Source organism: Emys orbicularis, chromosome 1, assembly GCF_028017835.1.
Source record: "Emys orbicularis isolate rEmyOrb1 chromosome 1, rEmyOrb1.hap1, whole genome shotgun sequence".
In the NCBI taxonomy this organism is placed as follows: domain Eukaryota; kingdom Metazoa; phylum Chordata; order Testudines; family Emydidae; genus Emys; species Emys orbicularis.
Genome location: NC_088683.1, coordinates 272,551,704 through 272,575,536, shown reverse-complemented (window position 1 = coordinate 272,575,536; position 23,833 = coordinate 272,551,704). Strand labels below are relative to the sequence as shown.

General features: G+C 43.9%; 1 protein-coding gene across 1 annotated transcript in view; it reads left to right on the top strand.

Moving 5' to 3' along the window:
- The window catches only part of GPC6 (glypican 6), a 1,130,045-nt gene that overhangs the window by 862,515 nt on the left and 243,697 nt on the right, over positions 1-23,833 (top strand). Inside the window, exon 4 of the mRNA XM_065417255.1 lies at positions 15,676-15,841. Within this exon, the coding sequence (XP_065273327.1) occupies positions 15,676-15,841 (166 nt within the window). The remainder of the gene's footprint in view (positions 1-15,675; positions 15,842-23,833) is intronic.

Here is a 23,833-nt window from a genome sequence, read left to right as displayed (position 1 = left end):
AATCACATACCTATAGAAATATTAAGTTCTCTTTTGTGATAACGCACTGAACTTCGTGCTTTTCTTTGCTGCACAGCAACCAAAGGCTCCTATAGACACAGGCCTGATACAAAATCTGGTGTCCTCCTAAGCTTTTGCAGCTAAGGCAAGCAGGCAACCTCCTCTGAGGACCCTTCTAATGCTGTGTTGGGTATCAGCAAGGAGAAGGTGACCAGGTAGGGGATTTTTAAAAATTTTATTAAAAAAATTAAAAGCTTAAATGACAGAAAGAAGATGCACATTTGCTTTGTACTTTGGAGTACCAAAACTGCAACTAAGTGCATTGCTCAGCAGCAATCTAAGCACATGTGCCATAAGCAGGTCATTCCAGACCATAGTCATCAACTTAAGGTGGCCTTGTGCATCTGTTAAATATTTTATAATTGGTATTTATATTTACAAGTAGCTTTTGAGAGAGTTTAATGGGTGAACTTGAAAGACCCTGAAAGAGGAAATACAGCTTTAAGGTGACCCAACATAGGTAGGGTACTCACTGAAATAATGCAGTGGGCATTTTATGAGGGCTATACACAGATGGTGAGCTATTTATAAAGCCCCTGTATGGTAGTGTGGATGTATTAACAATATCAGTGTGGCCTAGGGGATAGAACACAGACTGTTCTATTCTTGACCAGTGTCCCCAGCAGGCCACTTGAAGAGCCAAGTCATGTCACCACTGTGTGCCTCAGTTTCCCCACATGTAAAATGGAGGAAATGATGCTAACCTCCCTTTGTAAAATGCAGTGAGATCTATTGATGAAAAGTGCTATACAAGATCTTGGTATTATTGTTAGGAGATGCTTGCACTTCCATTCTTGTTCAGAAGAATCCAGAAATTCACTCTAGTGGGTCTTGCTGATACCAATGTTTTAATGACCAAAGGCTTTTAGTCCATCTCTGACTAAGGCCTTGTCTATACACAGACTTGCACTGGTTTAACTAAGCCCTGAGTGGGCACCCTTACTTCAGTTTAAAAGTGGGTTATTTTGATTTAGCTTAAACCTGTTTCTAATCAACTTAAACTCAACTGCTGTAAGCCTGGTTTAAAGTCAAACAAGAGTGTTCACACAGCCTTTTATGCCCGTTTAACATCACACCTTAAGTTAACCCAATGCAACTTTCGCACATAGACGAGGCCTGAGGTTCCTCTCCATGAGACTGGCAGAGATGGCAGCTTTCTTCAGCAATGGGACCCAGCAATTCCTCCATTGAGAGGGAGGCAGGGGGGATTCTCTGTGGTTAAAAATGTTGCTTATTGGGATAAGATGTGATGATACTGTCCTAGATCCAGTGGTTAGGACACTCAGAAGACTGGGACTCAATTCCTTGCTCCACCACAGACTTCCTGTATGACCCTGGGCAAGTCATGAATGGGAGGTAGGTGCCCAGGCACTTATGAATATAACACTGGGTGTCCATCCGCACCTTTAGGTGCCTCAATACCTTTAAAAATCTGTCACTCTCTGCCTCAGTTCCCCATCTGTAAAATGGGATAAATACTACTGCTCTTCCTCAAAGGGCTGCTGTGAGGAGAAATACATTAAAGATTGTGACTCGCTCAAATACTACAGGCATGTGTGCCACATAAGTATGATTGATCGACAGATAAGTAGTACCGAGGTTACTCTAAATAAGTCTTATGAGAAATGCCTCTTATTTTAGTGAATGTCCGAGGGGACACACAATCATACATTCTAATACCTGTCAACATGTGAAAATTATAAATAGAGACATTTGGGGAGAAAAGCAGAAACATCCTTTTGATTCAATTGCAACTGGACCAGAAATTGTCCTTGTTAAACAAGGGAATTTGGTATAGGTACTTGCACTTTCAAGCCATGCAAACCGTTTAATGCAGGGTACTTAATCTAAAGTAGTAGACACCACTGAACAATTATTTCATTTCTTTTTACAGTGACAAGGCTTCTTTAAAGATCAAAAGTCTCTGTGTCTAATAGCTTACAATAGCCAACGTGAACTACCAATCATATTCTGTCCAGAGTGAAATTCCAGTGGATTTAGAGATATTAAATTTAAGAGTAGTGGATTTATGACCTTAAACTGGTTTGTATCTTGGGAAAGGAGTTATTATTTTAATGGCTGTGAGTTTGAAAGATACAGAAAAATAGTTTCTGGTATTCACTGCTTTATGCCAGTTTTCCATTAGTGTAACTCCAATGCAGTCAATGGAGTTATACCTGTATAAACCTGGAGGATTATAATGCTTCAGCTGAGACGCCATGTGTACTTAAAAATATAACTTTTTTTTTGTCTGAAAAAAGGTGGGGTATGAACTGGACATATGGTTTGTGGAAGCAACTCTTTGCAGATTGGCTCTCTGTGATATAATTCTCACTTTAGATTGAATTTTCCTGCATTCCTATTTACATTATATCCTCTTTACACTACACTGTCAGAACAGTGTAAAGGATCTTAGTGTAACAGAGAATTAGATCCTGATATAATGAAAAAGAGTGAGGCATTAAAATGTCTTCTGATCTGTTATATAGAGTTCTAATTAAGTGTGTGTGTGTGTGTGTGTGTGTGTGTGTGTGTGTGTGTTTCAGCTGAAAGTTATTCTGTTGTAAAGAGTTCTTGGTTCACATATACATTGTTAAATGAAATCAGCAATAACAGAATGATCATGAAAACAGCCAAAAAAAGAACAACGAGAAAGTGAATAATTTACATCCAGCAGTGCGCAAATTTAGTTTGAAGGAAAGAATCAAAGAAGGGAAGAAAAATCTAATTACTGGCTAAGCTGCATCTACTTCCTCCAATGTTTGCAAAATTCATCAATAGGGAGCAATTGCAGTTAGCCAAGAAGATAACGTGTCAAAGATGGGTGACTTATAGTTGGATTGTGGCAACGTTAATGATCAATCTTTTAATATGTACTTTGTAAAGGGTCCAATTCTGATCTCTGTTACATCTGTGTAAATATGTAGAAATCCTCTTGACATTAAGTGGACTTAATCTGGCCCACTGTATGTAGTAAAAAGTTTCTTTAATTGTGGCACAATGTATGTAGTAAATAGCACTTTTAAAAAATTAAATTATGTTAATTAAAACATTCTCCCTCCTTTTCTCTGTTTCACTAACATGAACTTCCAGTAATTCCCACATCCCCATTTGGCTTTTAAATAATTTGGGGGGAAGGAAATAATTATTTTTCTATGAGCCAGTCTGCATCAGTGGAACTGGTACTCTGGAAAGAATTAGCAGATAAGAAATAAACTTTTCTTTAAGGAAGGGGATGGGAGAGCTGTTGATGTCAGCGGATTTGCTATGAATTTACTTGAGAGTTACTCTGGATGGTTTTATGCCAGTGTACATGGGATCAGAATCTGGCCTAATATATCTGCATACTAAATAACTGTGATAGGGTATATTACTTATGTGAGTCACAGGAGGCCCTGATTGGGGGGGGGGGGGCAGTTGGACTCTGAGCAACTATGTGGAACCCCATTTTTCCTTTCAGAACTACAGGTTGAAAAGGGCTGTGATTTGGGGAACAGATGAAGCTGTAACTCCTTAATTTACCAGTCCAGCTTATGTGCATCAAGGGGGTAAGGTGATAGGGAACAGCCAGCATGGATTTGTAAAGAACAAATCATGTCAAACCAATCTGATAGCTTTCTTTGATAGGATAACGAGCCTTGTGGATAAGGGTGAAGCTGTGGATGTGGTATACCTAGACTTTAGTAAGGCATTTGATACGGTCTCGCATTATATTCTTATCGATAAACTAGGCAAATACAATTTAGATGGGGCTACTATAAGGTGAGTGCATAACTGGCTGGATAACCGTACTCAGAGAGTTGTTATTAATGGTTCCCAATCCTGCTGGAAAGGCATAACGAGTGGGGTACCGCAGGGGTCTGTTTTGGGACCGGCTCTCTTCAATATCTTCATCAACGACTTAGATATTGGCATAGAAAGTACGCTTATTAAGTTTGCGGATGATACCAAACTGGGAGGGATTGCAACTGCTTTGGAGGACAGGGTCATAATTCAAAATGATCTGGACAAATTGGAGAAATGGTCTGAGTTAAACAGGATGAAGTTTAACAAAGACAAATGCAAAGTGCTCCACTTAGGAAGAAAAAATCAGTTTCACACATACAGAATGGGAAGAGACTGTCTAGGAAGGAGTACGGCAGAAAGGGATCTAGGGGTTATAGTGGACCACAAGCTAAATATGAGTCAACAGTGTGATGCTGTTGCAAAAAAAGCAAACATGATTCTGGGATGTATTAACAGGTGTGTTGTGAGCAAGACACGAGAAGTCATTCTTCCGCTCTACTCTGCTCTGGTTAGGCCTCAGCTGGAGTATTGTGTCCAGTTCTGGGCACCGCATTTCAAAAAAGATGTGGAGAAATTGGAAAGGGTCCAGAGAAGAGCAACAAGAATGATTAAAGGTCTTGAGAACATGACCTATGAAGGAAGGCTGAAAGAATTGGGTTTGTTTAGTTTGGAAAAGAGAAGACTGAGAGGGGACATGATAGCAGTTTTCAGGTATTTAAAAGGGTGTCATAAGGAGGAGGGAGAAAACTTGTTCACCTTAGTCTCTAAGGATAGAACAAGAAGCAATGGGCTTAAACTGCAGCAAGGGAGGTCTAGGTTGGACATTAGGAAAAAGTTCCTAACTGTCAGGGTGGTTAAACACTGGAATAAATTGCCTAGGGAGGTTGTGGAATCTCCGTCTCTGGAGATATTTAAGAGTAGGTTAGATAAATGTCTATCAGGGATGGTCTAGACAGTATTTGGTCCTGCCATGCGGGCAGGGGATTGGACTCGATGACCTCTCGAGGTCCCTTCCAGTCCTAGAATCTATGAATCTATGAATCAAAGGAGAAAGAGGAAAGGGTAGTATGTCCCAATAGCAAACCTGCATTGCCAATTGCTTAAACAGACTTGGAAATCACACAGGGCAGAGACAGTGGCAGAAGAGACAGCCATGTACTGTCCTGGAGGAGGAGCTAGGAAGTGCATGCAAGCACAGGTGTTGTGTTGATATGTTCTAGCATCCACTGCTGGTCTGGAAACAATTTCCCTGCACAAATCCTTGGCCCTCATCATGAATACCCAGCTTATTAGGTTTTTACGCTTTATGTACTTCATTAGCATCACTTGATGGAGGGGAGATGGCAGCAAATTTTCAGGGATGACAGAGTCTTTATATATTATGGTAACTTCTTTGAGTGCTTGTTCATGTCCACGTACATGACAGCTGGAAGATTTTTTCCCCTAGTAGCCTCCGTAGGGTCGGCCTGGGCGCTCCCTGGGGTCACACCTTCATGGCGTCCAGTATAGGGCCCAGCCAACCTGACCCCCCCTCAGTTCCTTCTTACCGCCAGTGATGGCTAGCTGGAACTTCCCTCACTCTTACTTCTGCAAGCGCCTTTAGCAGTGTCCCATCATGATTTGTATATAGTTAGTTTTTCTTAGTTAGTAGTAGTAGTAGTGTTAGTAGTCGTTTGTCTAAGTTTCCATTATGGGGGTGTTCCCCCCCACCCCGTTTCTCCCCCGACACCTGGGCATGCCTTGGTCTCTGGGGTTCAAATCTTGTGAAGACTGCAGCAAACTTATGCCAAAGAGTGACCCGCATACTTCTTGCTTGAAGTGTGTTGGTGAGAGTCACCAAAAGGACAAGTGCCGCATTTGCAAAGGGTTTCGACCAAGGACCCTTAAGAATCATGAGCAAAGACTCAGAATTATCCTCATGGAGGCAGCCCTCCACCCGCAGTCCGACCCCGGGTCGGCGGAGCCCGTGCCAAGTGCCTCCTCCTTGGTGTGCAGCGCACCAGTGCCAACAGCACATGAGCCAGCACCAAGAAAGGAGGCCAAGGACTCCCGGCACCGACACGGTGCCGAACATAAGACTTCTGGCAGGCTCTGATTTTTATCCCCAGTACCCCAGAAGAAAAAAGAGGCAGGAAAGAGGGCACTTTCCCCATCCTAAGCCTAAGGAGCCAGCAGCAGGGAGACCTCAGCCCACCCAGGCTACTTTAGGCCCAGCGGCTCCCAGGGGTTCATCAACTCCTGCCCAGCCCACTTCTGGCTGTCATGGCCAGGACATTCAACTCCCCTCCACTCTGGAGACCTTTGGAGGGACGAGGCACCAGTGATAACCCGGCCACCTATTCCATCTATGGGTAAGCCGGCAATGATCTCATGCTGCTCCCCATCTCTGGTGCACCACTCCCCGGCTCCAGCTGCCCATGTGGGGGAACCGCACCAGTCCTCAGAGGCTCGGCACCATCCAGCACCGCTCCTCCATGGTCTTCTTTTTTTTTTAAGACCTCTGAGTTTGAGGCAGAGTCCTATCGCTCAGATAGGTCCAGCAGCAGGAGGGCTAGATCCAGGCGACACCGCCAGCCTCCTCCAGCGCCGTGGCCACCTCAATGGCAACGACCAGCTCAGTGGCCCTTTTGGACTCCCTGGGCTTACCATCAGGCCCAGGGTCAGAGCCAGGCATTGAGATCCAGCTCTGTGTCAGTCATGTCAGCATCCTTTGCCACCCCGCAGCAGCTGGCACCGGGGCTGTTAGAGGGCTTATTCCTTCACCCTCTCACTTCCCTGGTCCTTCTCGCATGAACAGAGAGCAACAATACCCGAAGTCAGAGGTGCAAACAATTCAATGTTTATTGAGGTGAACTTCCATCAAGCAATGATTGCAATTTCCTTCCTCAGTGTCCCCCTTCCAGCTCTGACACCACAGAGCCTTGCCTGTGTCCCTGTTCCTTTTCCCTGTTCCCATCCCCGCCCCCTTAGCAAAACATGATTCCAGTTCCCCCCCGCTTTTAATTCCTGATTGACTGCAGACTATATAGTAAAACTTGAGTTCTGCTTAGCTATACCTTAACCAATTATTTTACTGAAATTTAACTAATCAATCCTAACATATTGTAACATGATTATCTAACCAATTTGTTTACACCCAACAAAATTAATTATATAGCAGACAAACAGTCACAGAACCAGACCGATATTATACAGACAAACAATAGGGAAGTGGGGACTACAGTGAAAGAACAACAAAGAAATGAGGATTTCACACCCCAGCTATTGATAAGTGAGTTCTTGCCAGACAGGATGCTATCAAACTAAGTTTTCTTTAAATCTTCTAGGCTCTTCTCTTTCTTTGGAGATGATAGATTGGATCACCTTTTTAACAGCCCAAAACTGCCTTATTTCAGTGTGACTGGTGACTGTTGCTTCCCAGCTTATGGCTGCCCCTTCTGTTTAGCCAAAGGCCTTACCCTAAGAACAAGGCCTTAGACTATCATAGTGAGAGAAGGCCTATAAACAGGCAGACTGATTTTGATTCTCTATAACTAGCTAAGTGATAAGAATACACCTAAATGCTTAAAGTATAGGCCTTTGCAGACAGGCCTGAATATCTATATCCTAACACAGGCTATCTCCGGCGACAACACCTGTGCCTCCGCCTGCCGTTCCGATCTCAGCACTGGCAACCGCGGGACTGGTCATCGTGGCACCGGCAACCTCGGCACCATTGGCTCACCGGCCCCATGAACAAGGTGACCCTCTCGGCGCCAAGGGCAGTGACCAAGGCCACGTGTTGGTGCTCTCATCCTCCCAAGATGAGGCCGTTGCAGGCACTTCAATGGCCATGGCCTTGGAGGATAGTAGGGTCCTGCAACAGTTGCTGCGCAGGGTGGCCCAGAACCTTGGAATCCAGGAAAAGGAAGTGGTAGAGGATGCCGACCCCATGGACATCCTTGCCTCCTCTGGGCCCTTGTGTATTGCGCTGCCACTCATTAAAACCATAAAAATTTGTGGCAGACTCCGGCCTCTTTGCCCCCTACAGAGAAGAGGTACGACACATGCTATTTTGTCCCCTCAAAGGGGTACAAGCATCTCTTCACTCATTCTCCACCCGACTCCTTGGTGGTGGATGCGACAAACCAAAGGGAATGCCAGGGGTTTCAGGGACCCTCCCCTAAAAACCGTGAGGTGAGAAAGGTAGACTTGTTCGGCAAGAAAATTTACTCCATCGGTGGTCTGCAGCTCCGCATTGCAAACCAACAGGTCATCATTAGTAGATACTCCTTTAACACCTACAGAGCGATGGCCAAGCTGCTACCACCAGACTTCCGCATTGAATTTACTGCCTTGGTGGAGGAAGGCAAACTCATTTCTAGGGCCTCCTTGCAGGCAGCACTTGATGACGTGGATGCCTGAACCACGGCTCCAGGGGTGGGCATGAGAAGGAGGTCTTGGCTCCAGGTTTCTGGACTACCTCATGAAGTCCAACAAACCATTCAAGACCTACCCTTTGAAGGTCCGGCCCTGTTCTCTGAAAAGACAGACAGGATACTGCACAGTTTAAAAGACTTGAGGGCCATCCTCAAGTCCCTGGGCATACACACCCCCACCACACAGGCCCACCACCACCACAACCTCCTCCACGGTTTTACCAGCAAAACCAACAGGACAGTTCCCAGAGGAGGAATAGGAGCAGCAGGAAGAGGCTGTACCCATCCTCAGGCCAGGGCTCTGGCCAGACCTAGCCTTCTGCGGACCAGAAATAGGCCTTTTGAAAGTGTATGTTTAAATGTTTAAACAAAAGTGTGCACGAGGATGGCACACCAGCTCAAAAACTGGATTCACCCCGCCTTACCTTCTCATCACGACTTTCCCCTTTCTACCCTGTGTGGGCCCGTATTACATCAGACTGTTGCATGCTACACATGGTAGAAAGGGGATACTCCCTCCAATTCCCTGCCCTCCCTTCCTTCCACCCCACTTCCCCATCCCTCAGGGACCCTTCTCATGAGCAAATCCTTATCCAGAGGTGCACTCGCTCCTCTCACTAGGGGCAGTGGAAGAGGTTCCTCAGGAGCACCAGGGCAAGGGCTTTTATTTCTGGTATTTCCCAATACAAAAAGCCAAAGGTGGGCTAAGGCCCATTCTAGACCTCCACTCAACAAGTTCATGAAGAAACTCAAGTTCCGTATGGTCTCCTTGGCCTCTATCATCCTTTCCTTGGATCCAGGGGACTGGTATGCCGCCCTCAATTTGAAGGACACATACTTTCATATAGCAATAACTGTGCCCCACAGAAAATAACCTCAGGTTTGTGGTGAGCAACAACCACTACCAGTTCACAGTCTTCCCGTTCGGTCTGTCAGTGGCACCTCGAGAGTTCACCAAGTGCATGGCAGTCATGGCCACATTCCTGTGCAGGCTGCAGGCACAGGTGATACGGTATTCCAGACTCAGACTTTTAACCCTTCAGTCGTGGTTAGCATCAGTGTATTGGCCAGTCTGGGACAGCTTGGACAGGATTGTGTCCCTGCTTTGTCCTGTCCTCGATTCCTTCCTGTGGTGGCTCGACCCACAGGTGGTATGGGCGGGGCTCTCCTTCACCAGTCCACAGCCGTCTCTCTCACTAGTGACGGATGCGTCAGCCTTGGGCTGGGGAGCACATATGGGGAACCTTAGGACTCAAGGCCTCTGGTCTCGGGCGGAACTCACCCTCCACATCAACGACAGAGAGCTGAGAGCGGTACGCCTGGCATGCCAGACTTTCCGAGCCCACTTAACAGGGAGATGTGTATCAGTTATGACAGACAACAGCATGGCAATGTTTTATATCAACAAACGGGGGTGCACGCTCCTCTCCCCTGTGCCAGGAAGCCCTCATGCTGTGGGACTTCTATGTAGACACCTGCAAGCATCGTACCTTCCTGGGGTACAGAACGAGTTGGCGGACTAGCTCAGCAGGTCATTTCACTGCCACGAGTGGTCTCTATGCCCAGACGTTGCAAACTCAATCTTCCATTGGAGGGGCTTTCCCCAAATAGATTTGTTTGCCATACAATGCAACAGGAAGTGCCAGCAGTTTTGCTCCTTCCTGAATCACAGCCTGGGTTTCAGAGAGGACACATTCCTTCTCTCATGGGGAGGTCATCTACTATACGCTTTTCCGCCCATTCCGCTCGTTCACAAGGTACTCCCCAAGATTCAGAGGGAACAAGCTTTGATGATATTGATAGCTCCAGCCTGGCCCCACCAACACTGGTACACATCACTCCTGGAAATGTCCGTGGAAGCTCCAGTCACCGTGCCACTCTTCCTGGACCTATTAACTCAGGATCATGGCCGTCTCCAGCAACCAAACCTCGAGTCACTGCACCTCAAGGCGTGGACGCTCCATGGCTGAACCCGATGGAGCTTTCCTGCTCTGACCAGGTTAGACAAGTCTTCCTTGGCAGTAGGAAACCCTCCACCACAGCTACCTACCTTGCCAAGTGGAAGAGATTTTCAATCTGGTTGGCGCAACACTGTTCCTCCCCGACTCTCGCCACTATTCCGCTTATATTGGACAACCTTCTTCATATCAAGCAGCAGGGCTGTCCATGTCATCAATAAGTGTTCACCTTGCCGCCATTTCTGCCTTCCATCCAGGCACAGAGGGCCGCTTGGTTTTTACTAACCCTATTGTCAGCTGTTTCCTGAAAGGTCTCGACAGGCTATATCCACATGTCTTGACACCCAGTCCCATCCTAGGACCTCAATCCGGTCCTTTCCAAACTGATGGGTTCACCCTTCGAACCACTAGCAACCTGCTCCCTGCTGTACCTCTCATACTAGGTGGTGTTTCTGGTAGCGATAACCTCAGCTAGAACGGTGTCTGAGCTCAAGGCCCTAACATCAGAGCCCCTTTACACGGTGTTCTATAAGGACAAGGTTCAGCTTAGGCCATATCCAGCTTTCCTTCCGAAAGTTGTCTCCCTGTTTCACATCAACCAGGACATTTTCCTTCCCATGTTCTATCCAAAGCCGCACTCAAGCAGCAGGAAACAGAGCCTTCATTCATTGGATGTCCGCAGAGCGCTAGCCTTCTACGTCGAGAGAATGAAACCATTCCGAAAATCCATCCAGTTATTCGTGGCTGTGGTGGACAGAATGAAAGGGCTTCCTGTCTCTTCTCAACGGATCTCGTCATGGATCACGTTATGAATCCGAGAGTGCTACAATCTGGCAGGGGTGCCTGCCCCTCTGATCATTGCGCACTCCACTAGGGTGCAGGCCTCTTCAACGGCATTCCTGGCTCAGATTCCGACCCAGGAAATATGCAGCACAGCGACATGGTCCTCCATACACACTTTCATCACGCACTATGCGATCACCCAGCAGGCCAGAGACAACGCAGCCTTTGGTAGAGCGGTACTCCAATCAGTGGACAACTCCGACCCCACATCCTGAACTTGTGGTTCACTTGATTGAAATTGACATGAACAAGCACTCGAAGAAGAAAAAATGGTTACTCACCTTCTCATAATTGTTGTTCTTCGAGATGTGTTGCTCATGTCCATTCCAATACCCTCCCTCCTATCCCTCTGTCAGAATAGCAGGCAAGAAGGAATTGAGGGGTCGTCGGGTTGGCTGGGCCCTATATTGGACACCATGAAGGTGCGACTCCAGGGGGCACCCAGGCCGACCCTACGGATACTGCTAGGGGAAAAATCTTCCAGCTATCGTGCATGCGGCGCACACGCACCTGATTGGAATGGACATGAACAATGCATCTCGAAGAACAACAGTTACCAGAAGGTGAGCAACCATTTTTTCTGTCCTTCACGATATTATGTAGCAAGAGAAGGATATGGACCTATATATTGTTTCCTATAATCTGCTTCTTTGCACTTGAATAAGGTTTGAAAAACATTGCTTTTGAAGTATTAATTATAGCCTGATGGCACATTTAAAGTTCCAGATGGGGTATCAAGACTACCAAATACTCAAGTCAGAAATCGTCCATAAATGCCAGCGTAGAGAGAAAGAGAAATGTATGTACATGTATGTGTGTGTGTTTAACGTGACTAGATGTCTTTAACAAAAGTGTACTAAGTTTTTTCTTGGGAAGATTGATTTAGATTTATGTACTTGACAGTGCCACAGCCTTTTGCTTTAAAAGCAGGTCAAGTACATAACAAAGTAAGACACATTGCAAATGTGGTGGCATACAGGAGAGTACAGTTTAATGGCTTTTACCCAAGTAGGTTTTTTCTTCAGTTATGTATATTTGAAAGTCACTCACACAATCTGTGTCACTTCTGGATGAAATAATATTCAATCTAGAATTGCTGAGGGGGGAAAGACAAGTGTTCAGTAATGAGGCCTTCAGGAATTTTACTTTATATTTTTTGTATGCCTATAAAAATACACATTTATCTAAAGTTAAGGTTGTCAAAAAAGCTCACAAAATGAAATAAAACGCTTGGCTGCAAGCAGAAATGTAATGCGTCCTACATCTACTAGGCACAATCAAGGCTCAGAGGGGTAATGTTGAGATGTGCTGTGGTTTGAGTATACTTATATTGAAATGGAATTGTCATATTAAATACAGGGATGTGGTATAATTACTGACTCAACTGTATGGTTATTTCTCAGTTATGCAAACCCACGCAATATGATTGAGAGGGTATGATTTACACAATAACTGGTTATTTCTAAACCCAAACGTATGTAAATTTCTCTGCTTTGGCTTAGGGCCAATTTAAAGAAATCATTTTAAAAATCCCCTCTGCCTCCTTCTCCATCAATATCAGTTACAACAGGACTGGTAAAAAGAAAATCCAAAAGTTCCCATAAGCCCATTCAGGTTTTGAATAATTCTGAATGGAAAGAATGATCTTTTGTTGACTGAAACTGGTCTGCAGACAAGAATTACCACATGGGAGAGTCTGTTTTTGAAGATGAGGATGAAGAAGAGAGCTTTGAAAATACATAAAATAGAGATGGCCAGTGGCAAGCAAATTATTTATGGTTGCAATACCAGTTTCCAAGGATAAGTGCCTGATTTCACATGCTCATAACATTTCTGAAAAAAATCATTTTCTAAAATGAAATTTTCTATGTTTGGTCTGTGTCTCAGATTTTAGAAAGTTTGAGCAAAATTCCCTCAACCTTTTTTCATGACCCTAGAGGAACCATAAAAGTTTATCCACAGTGTGTGTATGGGGAATCTAACTATATTCTCTTGAATAGAATTATAGCCAAAACAGCTGAAACTTGCTCTGAACAGACCTCTCACTGGGGATTAGTGCTCTTGCTAGGTTTGGAGGATTAAAAATTAAAAATAAAGTTATAAATGATTGAAAAGCCACTTTTGAACATACTCAGCAGCATCTACTATGATTTTTAGCAGAACCCTATTAATGTAAAAGTGTCATGTAAAAGTCTCATTTAAACATACACTCAGCAGTCCTTCAAAAATCAGTGTTTTAACATCAGGGATAAGAGAAAATCAGACTTTTTCTATGGTTTTAATAATCGCAAGTTCATTACTGTGCTCTCTTCAAACATTCTGAAAAGCAGAGAGCAGGATGGATTTCTGCCATGTCCCTGTGCTGGTCACCATTGCCTGGGGAAATATATGTTTTAATCCATTGTGACAAGGAATCATTATTCTTTTTTTATTGTAATAGTGCCCAAAATGTGCTAAGCACTTTCTGAACATAGAGGTAGACATAGTGCCTGCCCTGAAGAGTTACATTGTAATGGCAGATATAATGTAAAACAAAAAAACAAAACAAAACCAAAACACTAGTCAGAGAAATAGGAGGGTGGGGAGATGGGGATTTCAAAAATAAGGTCTCTCAGTTATTTAGATATTATACACAAATCTTCTTACAAAATACATTTCTCCATCTTCTCTTCCACCCTCAACAAACAATTAACACCAATTTCCAGTGCAAATTAGTAATTAATAGTATATATAGCAAAGAAACATTACTTAATTTAGACAATCACCTCTGGTAGTAATGGGTCTGATCCAAAGTTCATTGAAATCAATGGAAGTCTTTCCAGTTATTTCAATGAGTTTTGGATAAGGCCCAATATGAATAATCCTACTGTGTTATGCCAGGTACATTAATTAAGTTACATCAAGAGGATGCTGTGCTGTTGTGATGCAGTGGGGTTTCTTTCAGACCAGAAGGGGTTGTCACCACCTGGCCTGGAACCTTGGGTGGCTCTGTTTTGTGCAGCTTTGGCTCAGAGCCCTGACAGCAGACCCCTGCTCACAGCACAGTGACTTCACCCTGGTTTCCACCAGCCTGGTTACTCCTTGAAGGGTGACACCAACAGCCCTTCCAGACCTGAGTCTCTCCAAAACAGTCTCCTCTGCAGTGCTCGATCCCTCTCACTGTAGCACTCACAGAAACTTGTCAAGTTTGCTACTCCTTGAAAGAGACAGTGCACAGTACCAGCCTGTTAGTTTGGCTGAGGATTTTACTCCTCAGTTTGAAATACTGCACTGAAGTGCTTGTGTAATAAAACAAGAATAAGTTTACTAACAAAGAACAGATATTTAAGTGATACCAGGTAGAGGAATTGGGATAGAAACGGTTTCAAACATACAAAAGTAACAATGCACTTCCAAGACTGAAACCTAACTTTACAAACTAGAGTCTTTTGTTCAAAGTAGTTTTTTCACCACAGTAATTCTTCCAGCATGGCTGGTCAGTCCTTAGCCAGGATCCAACACAGAGCCAAAGTGCTTGGGTTCTTTGTCTCCTCAGGTGAAGGATGGTTATGCTAATTATGATGTTTCTCTGCTTTTATTCTCAAAGTTTATCTTTGTTTTCAATGTCAGGAAGTCCTTCTTGGGGGCTCAGCTAGCTGTGTACACTAGAGAGCTGATGCCATGTTAATTTTTACAGTCTCCTCCCCCCACCCCCATCATGATAGTTAAGAAGCTATCTCCCCACTTGCTAGTTGATGGCTTTTTTTTTACCTTTTATGTAAATATACTTCCATTGTCTCTCTTTGTTCAATTCACATTGGAGACACATTCAAGCAGGCAGAACCACATCCCTTTGTCTAGGGCAGGGCGCCTGAAGCCCTGGAACATATTTCCAGCACATATCTGTAATTCTTTATATGTTAACGGTACATGAATCACACAAGAATGTTAATGATCAGTGAGTTACTAGTTTTCCAATGATATATTAAAAGTCACCTTTTAAATAAATATCCTGAGATCAGTTGAGTTGGGGTTCACTGAGCTAGTCAGGTCAGCTGAGACTTGCTGCTAGATACCAGGGAGTGCCTTGCCCTCTGGCACTGGCTGCTCTTAGGGTCACAACTGCCCTTCCAAGCTTTTTTTTTGGTTGCTTGAGATAATGCCAAAAAAATCTGAGTTTGGCATTTAAAGTGGCATTTGGAGAAAGCAATGTAGTTCTGAAAAGACAGTCTGATATCCCATTTACACCTGAACAAATCTGAATATGCCTCCCATTGTGATCCTTCATGTTAGAATCTTTCCCTTACCTTCCCACTTATTCTTTGGATTTCCCTTTGTTTTTCTTTATATTCGTGTAGACACTGTGCAGGAGATCTGGGGCTGAATTACACTGACGTCAAAATGGGAATGTTGACATCTATGTTCTTGGAAATCACTGATGTCTGTGCCAAATTAAGATAATTGGCAGTAATTGATTAGTCACACAGGAGGGAATTAGTAAGGGTTAAGCTCCTGTCACAAACTGTCCTTTCTGTATCCACTGCCTGAGGAGCATCTCAGCTACATAGTATCTCATGGGATAGGAAATTGACTTCCTCCTTTTTCTTTTCTACCACCCTTAAACTCCACAGGTCAGTCCAACCCCAGGGTGCATCCGTGCACTAATGAAGATGTTATACTGCCCTTACTGCAGAGGACTTCCCACTGTGAAACCTTGCAACAACTACTGCCTCAACGTAATGAAGGGCTGCCTAGCAAATCAGGCCGATTTGGACACGGAGTGGAATCTGTTCATAGGTAAGAGGGGTTTAAATAATTGATGAAACAAGGAGATGATAGGAAATATCTGTGGCGCTTCGTGAAGAGTCCAGAAAAATACTACCATCAGCATTTACCAGCGTGGAAAATAGAGCTTTAAGTCAAGCAGTAATTGAATCTCCTCTCACTTTTTAATCAAAGTTTCTGGCTTGTAGTAAGAAATTACTGTTCCGCCCCAGAGCTGTTCTTATTAAGTATATAAAGGTGTTGTGTGATGCTAAGGTTTCTGAACTGAATTATTAGAGGATATGCAAAGCATGTTGAAAAAGTTTTGGTTGAGGATGTGATAAGATGAACATGAAAGTGAGAGAAAAAGTGTGTATTAACGATGTGCTTGCGGGCTGAGCACCTGAGCACTTGACAGGATGGATACACCTACAACTCTGGCATTTCTTAATTCCAATACCGTAAGGGGAAAGAGCTTTTAAAAGTTACAGTTGCGGCAAATAAACTATTAGTTCAATGCTTTGCATTAAAATCATAGAAGATTAGGGTTGGAAGAAACCTCAGGAAGTTCCACGGGGAGGGATAGCTCAGTGGTTTGAGCATTGGCCTGCTAAACCCAAGGTTGTGAATTCAATCCTTGAGGGGGCCATTTAGGGAACTGGGGTAAAAATCTGTCTGGGATCAGTCCTGCTTTGAGCAGGGGGTTAGACTAGATGATCTCCTGAGGTCCCTTCTAACCCTCATATTCTGTGATTTTATGATCTAGTCCAACCCCCAGCCCAAAGCAAGTCCAACCCCACCTAAATCATCCCAGCCAGGGCTTTGTCAAGCCGGGCCTTAAAAACCTCTAAGGATGGAGATTCCACCACCTCCTTAGGTAACCCATTCCAGTGCTTCACCACCCTCCTAGTGATACAGTTTTCCTAATATCCAACATAGATCTCCCCCACTGCAACTTGATATGTGTTGACTTCTGCCTTTCCAATATGTAGAATGAAAAAATATCAAGTTCACAATCAGAATCTTAGAAGGAACAGGGTGGAAAACCATCATTTAAGGAAATGTGTGATTCCAATTTAATTCGCTTAAACCTTTAGGGGAGTGTGCTTACCAAAAAACAAGTCTCCCTAACAACCAGCCAGAATTAAGGTACAAATAAAGGGCCCCAGATCTCAAAAGGGTAACACTGAACCAAAAAAATGGTTTAGAAGAAAAGTGCATTTGATATTGTTTAGTGTAAGGACATTATTATGAGTTAGACAAAGCAAATAATAGTGTGGCAAGGCAAAAAAAATAGGTAGATATTTCAACCTCTAATGAGCTTTTATCGTTCTACAGATGTCTAAACTAGATTGCTAGAAAACAGTGGTCCTAAAGCAAAAGACAAAACTTCTGAGTGTGACAAAAGAAAAGAAATTCTGCCTCGTGAATTTAGAGAGACAATACCCTGAGCAAACACATTTTTCCTCATTTTAAACTGAACTGGATGGTGTGAGATGGAAAGTTAGGCTCTGACTTGCAAACTGTTGAATGTGCATTCCACTTAGGAGTAGGGTGACCAGAGGGCAAGTTTGAAAAATTGGGACGGGGGTGGGGGGGCAATAGGTGCCTATATAAGAAAAAGCCCCCAAAATCGGCACTGTCCCTGTAAAATTGGGACATCTGATCACTCTACTTAGGCGAGATGGCATAAAAAGTCGGGGGTGGTGGTGAAAATGGAGTAGAGAGTAGGCAGAATGAAAAAACAATACTGAAAGGATGATGATGACAATAATAAAGACTAGAGGGAGAATCTAATGAATAAATAATAGATGGGAGCCACTTCTGCCAGTCTGATTTTTTTACATAGGACAAGATCATGACTCACAATATGCAACCACGCTAGGAAGGGAGGTTTCTAAGATATGTCCCTTTACTCCCTTGGACTGCCCAATTGCATCATGGGAAACAGCATGGTAGAGAATGTAGCCTCTATAGGATCACTACTACCCCACTTGTGCAGATGACTGGGGAATAGGCAGGCAGGGATGAAGAGTGGGAGAAGTCAACTTACCAGCCAGACAAGTTAAAATAGAGTGGAAGGGGAAGTAATATGCACTTGGTAAAGATCTAGCACAGATTTTTACCCTTTGGAGCAAGAGAGGAATCACGGACCAAATTATGACTGCTGCTGGTCCCATCCCTGGAGCAGTGCAAGTATGTACCACCTGTTACTCAGGACTTGTGGTAACCCGAAAATTTTGTTCAGGCGGAGAGATTTAGAGTTATTTCCTTAATACATAATTGAAACTTCACTTAAAATGGAAAATGTCCTTAATTTTAAATTTAATTACTTGACTAAAAAACCCAGCAATCGCCACAATCACAAATGGAGTTAAATTGTGGGGTGGAGAAGGTGGGGGGCAGGAATCTGATAGTTCAGCAAGCTCCCAAAACCAGATTGGCAACATTTCAAAATCTTGAATTCCACAAGGTTCACCAACCCCTTAAAAAAAAAAAGGCATGGCAGAAGCTAAAGACACTGGTGGGAAGAAAGGTTTAGAAATAGCTAAATGGTTTCCAGGGTTGAACATTACCTGGAAGAGGCTGGATGAAGAGCCAAAGACAAAGCCTAAGAGCCTCATCTTCTCCAACAAATTGATGTGAATTGGTTGGAAATGCACTCCTCTTTATTGCCCAAATGAAAAATATTTAGTGTTTTTATCATTTTAAAATAATACCGCTTTTAGATTGAAAATGAAGTTGTAATTAATGTAGACACTCATGAAAGCGAAGAGCTGAAAGTAAAGCTTTTTAGGACTTGAAACTGGATTCTCTCTCTCTCTCTCTCTCTCTCAGTGAGGTAGGTGGGTAGGTGAGGGGAGAGAGCGATATTTGGAAAACGTATTCTGTTTTATCCCACTTTGCAAGATCCTTGAGAGCTTTGCTGAAGATGAAACTTCTTAACCCTTTCTTTTTGTGGGATCGTAATGCAGTGAGTTGCCTCTGCCAGATGGCTGTCGGATGCTTTCTAATAGCACATGCAATTCCCTTAGTGCTAAACACAACAAAACTTCTACTCACTGAATTAAAATGAACAGCAGCATTTTACAGCACCCGCTGAACTATGAAAGATTGAAAAGAATGCATGAGCAGTTTTTATGCCAGTTGTTAATGTTAGGAACCATGCACTAGGAAAAAAATAATTTTGTGCATTAACAGTCTCTGCTTAGGCAGACGTCCCAAATGTTAGTGCATATTCATACACAAAAAGCCAGCTTTGCTCTTCTACTAGTTTTCATGTTGCAAGATCTTGCAAATTTTGATGGTTGGAGAAAACTCTCCAATGCATTTGTGACCAACAGGGCACCTTTTGTGGATAGGGCAGTAATTGCTAGTAATATCCCACAGCTATTTTGATTGCCAACATTCTGACACCAAAATTCTACAAATGAAGAAAGGAATTGGGCTCTCTGACAAGAGGATGTCACATGTTCCATCTAGCTTATAAATACAAAAGTTAAGGCAGAAATCACATTTATATAGCTGCAATAAATCCTACATCTACTTTAAAAGATTGGAAGATTCGGATAGCATCCCCGAAACATCTGATGCGTTCTGGAATTTTATAGACACTGAAAATTAGTAAAAAGGGATGCAGCTGCAGCATTTTATTAATTTTTTTCTGCTTGTGTCACCTTAAGCTGTATCCTTTTTATGCAACATTTTATTGCGTGTTATTTTTTTAAAGAATTACAAAATAAGAGCCAAATCTTGCCTTTTTTACTCCAACAGAAATCCTATGAAACTCAATGGGAGATTTTTCCTGAGAAAGGATTTAGTAAGGGACAAGAAGTTGTAGCCATGACTAACTGATGAAATAAATTCTATTTTCTGTTTGTCTAAATGACAGGGAAAGGATATAGGGCCTAAGAGGTCACTTTAAAGTGTATCAGTCACATAGCTTTTCAAATACTTGCTTTAAGGAAGTTTGATTTCCATGATGTGCCAGTTAGCAAGATTGCCCAAACTTTCATGCATTAGGTCTGACAGATGAAATACCAAAAGACAAAGTAATAAAACTGCACCAGGGTCTGTCCAATTGTCATCCAGAATAACACATTAGCTAGATTACATAGATTAGATCAGGGGTGTCAAACAGTCTCTGTCAGAAGGGCAGATTGTATTTTTAATTATGTCGAATGGACTAGGGTATACACTCATGACTACATCCTTCTCTCCGTGCACAGAGAAGTTCCTGCTATTGTCAATGAAGTTTGCTTAGAGATCAAGGTGTGTTGCTGTCCTGGAAGCACAGACTAGAACAGCAGTGGGCAAAGTTTTTGGCCCGAGGGCCACATCGGGGTTGCAAACTTGTATGGAGGGACGGGTAGGGAAGGCTGTGCCTCCCCAAACAGCGTGGCCCCCGCCCCCTCCCACTTCCCGTCCCCTGACTGCCCCCCTCAAAACCCCCGACCCATCCAACCCCCCCCCCCACTGCTCCTTGTCCCCTGACCACCCCCTCCCGGGACCTCCCAACCCTAACCGCTCCCCTGGGACCCCACCCCCTATCCAACCCCCCCTGCTCCCTGTTCCCTGACTGCCCCAACCCCTATCCACACCCCTGCCCCCTGACAGGCCTTCCAGGACTCCCATACTTATCCCCCCTTCCCCGGGTCTCCTGTCCCCTGACTGCCCCCCAGGACCTCCTGCCCCTTATCCAATGCCCCGGCCCCCTTACCATGCCACTCAGAGCAGCAGGACTGGCAGCTGTGCCGCTCGACCGGAGCCAGACACGCTGCCCTGCAGGAGCGCGCAGCCCCGCTGCCCACAGCGCTGCCTGCGCGGCGGCGTGGCCACAGGGGAGGGGGGACAGCAGGGGAGAGGCCGGGGGGCTAGCCTCCCCAGCCGGGAGCTTAAGAGCCGGGCTGGATAGGACGGTCCCGTGTGCCGCAGTTTACCCTGGACACCTCTGGACTAGAAGGTATATCCCAGGAGGGACAGAGGTGGCTATGAAACACCTTTCTGTCTTCAAGACTTTGGGCTGCTCTGGGGACCAAGACAGACCTCCTCATAAATTGGAGCAGCCAGGACATGCTCTAATTTAAAACAGCTTCCCAAGGGGGTACCTTTGCAGTCTGCAGCAGCCCAGAACCTTCATAGTGGGGTACAGTACAAAGTCAGTTTGCTATAAATTATTTGAGTGACTGCCGGTGCGGTGGGTCTGTGCTGTTGCTGACTGCTCTGGTGATTGTGTTTGAAGAATCTCTCTTGTATTTTTCGTGGTGTTGATGTGGCAAAGATCCTCACCTTATGAGACCTACAGAAGGAAGTTTTGCATGAAATCTCAGTTCAGGTAACCCATTTTCTGTAAATGAAACTCTACATCAGAAACATAACTATTCTTTCCAAATGGAAGCTTTTAGTGATCGGCAGTGAAAACTTAAAACCACTTTTATTTATTGCTTACAGAAACCCACAGGACTTAGACTCTGTACTCTGTCTGTTTGTGCACTGTAAAGCACAGGGATAAATACTTCCCTTTTAAGCTGCTAGAAATGATTCAAATCTTCCTATCTGGTTTTTATACTAGCTCATCACCATGATATCTGTGCTCCTCTTTCAATCATGAAAAATGCATACTGTAATTCTGATAGTAATCCTCTACAGTTTCCTTTACCCTGCAGATAATATTTCAGTAAACAAGCAGAGCCTTAGCTGTACAAGCAGCTGGAATACTTGTAGGCGGGCATGTGGAACCTGAGCTCATATCAGAAGTTTACTGAGGAAGAAATGGGAAAAGGAACCTAAAAAAAAGCTTCCTGGTTTTGTTTGTGTGTGTGTGTTTTGTTCATTTCCTGTAATGCACAGCTTATGCAGCTCATCTACATCCCGACTGCACTATGGGGAAAAGACTGTGAATCCAATGTGACTATCAGTAGAAAAATTGCTTCTGCTGTTGCACATGTTAATAAGCAGAAAAAAATTATGGATGGGAACAGCCCTGGTTTCCTGGCATTTGAGGTCCTATTTTTAATGTAAATCCATTGGGGCCATATTTTTGTTGACATTTATCACATCTTGGTACCTCTCTGGAATGGTGGGAGAAATGCCCCCCACATGCTTCAATGGGTGGGGGAACTCAGTGGGGCTGTTGGTGAAAGGGAACAGTTCCAGCAGTGAGGTCGGAAGACATTCACTGAGGGACTCTAGGTAGCTCTTTTCCTCCTTGAAGTCTCTGGCACCCATTTGCCAGCATTCCCCAGCTCCCAGGATTTAACCTGGAATGGGGGTCCATGTGGAGCCTCTTTTGGTTCCATTCTGCCCTACCTACCCTGAACTAGGAATGGGATTCCAGTCAGACAGATGTTGCAGGTCTATCTAGCATCCATTTGGGGGTTAGGAAGGAATTTTTTCTCCTATGAGCCAATTGGCAGAGGACCAGGGAATTTTTCACCTTTCTTGTGGCACCTTCAAACCCCAGTAAGTTAAGTAGGAATGTGCTTGGTACCTAACTGAGGTACTTGGCTGAGTTGTTTGTCACAACTTGTGGCCAGTTTCCAGGGAGTTTAAAAGGGTGAAATAAACAGTTCCCAGAGGTAAAAGACCTGGGATTTTGATGAGCCTTGGGCTCATGGGAAAGGGTGAGACCTTGTGGCCCTCATGGGCTGAGGTCCTCACCATTCTGCAACCTCTGTCCCCTTTGCACAGGGGGTAGGTGTTAGGACTCAGAGAGAACTGAGTCCTGGGGCATAGGCTGAGAAGAGCTTACTCTGAGTTACGGGTTGTCTGGTAAGGAGCCCTGTAAACTCCTCCTAGAACCAATTAAATGCCTGGTGTTGGAGATTATGTGTGATGGGTTTGCCCCTCCCCTGTGTGAGTGTTTAATAAAAGTTGCAGCCTGCCACTTAAAATCCATCCATGTGTTTGTCCTCATGTTGCCCCTGTGTCCGCATCAGTGAGGCAGGGATATCATTAACAGTGCAGGAGCTCAGCAGTCTTGTGCAATCTGCATTCCCCCTACTTCAGTATAATTTATTTTAAAACTAATTCAGATTGTTTTATAAATCTGTTCTTGTTTAAATGGAAATATGTGATTAAGCAACAGATTTTTGCTGGATGTCCTTTTCAAGTCCACACAAAAATGCTTGTCAACATTTGGAATAAAGTAGAGGGGCAGGAACCATGTCACTGTGTGTATAGCAACTAGCACAATGGGGCCCTTATTTTAATAAGAGTATTTGGGTGCTAATGCAATATGAGTGTTTAACACTAATACTCCACAACTCTAGAAGGGAACCCTAAAAGCAAAATGGTGGGCTTTGAATTCAAACTCTTTTCCTCACTGCCCACCTCTTCCTATCATCTTACACTGAAGTGAAATGACTGGTTATCACTCAGCAGCTCAGCTTAGAGAGTGCTGCATAGAATGGCCAACTACTCTGAGTTTCAGTGCAGCGGAGGTGTTGGAGAAGCTGTTGTGGCACTGCCCTTCAAAAAGTTATGAGTAAGCTCTGGGGCTTTACATAAAACATCATTAGAAATGAGAGAATAAGTTCATTATTTATTACCCTAAGTCTGCATGATTCAGGCATTATTAAGCTGCACTCTTCCTTGCCCATATCTAAACTCTCTGAGGAATCCAATAAGCAGAACTTCTTTCAGTTACAGATTGCTCTGTATATCATCACTTCAGAAGAATTTGACGTTCAGTAAAAGAAGTGATCTCATAAGTAATAAGTTATTCAGATGTCAAAAAAGTTACTGCCATGTAGTTATATTTAATAGGAGATATAGTTAATAACACATGATTCACTCATATTATATTCCATATGTTTTTCTCCTTTCTGAAGTGATGGAAGGTTTATGGGGGGGAAAAAACTGCTGTTTTCATTAAATTAAAGCCATTGAACCATATTAAACAGGGGCATCCCTAGAGCAGGCATTAGACAAGAAGGTTTAGTCTATCCGCACTCCCAGTATCCCAGTTACAAAATGAAACAACTCTTTCCTTAACTGAAAAGCCTATAAAAGAGGATTCCCCGA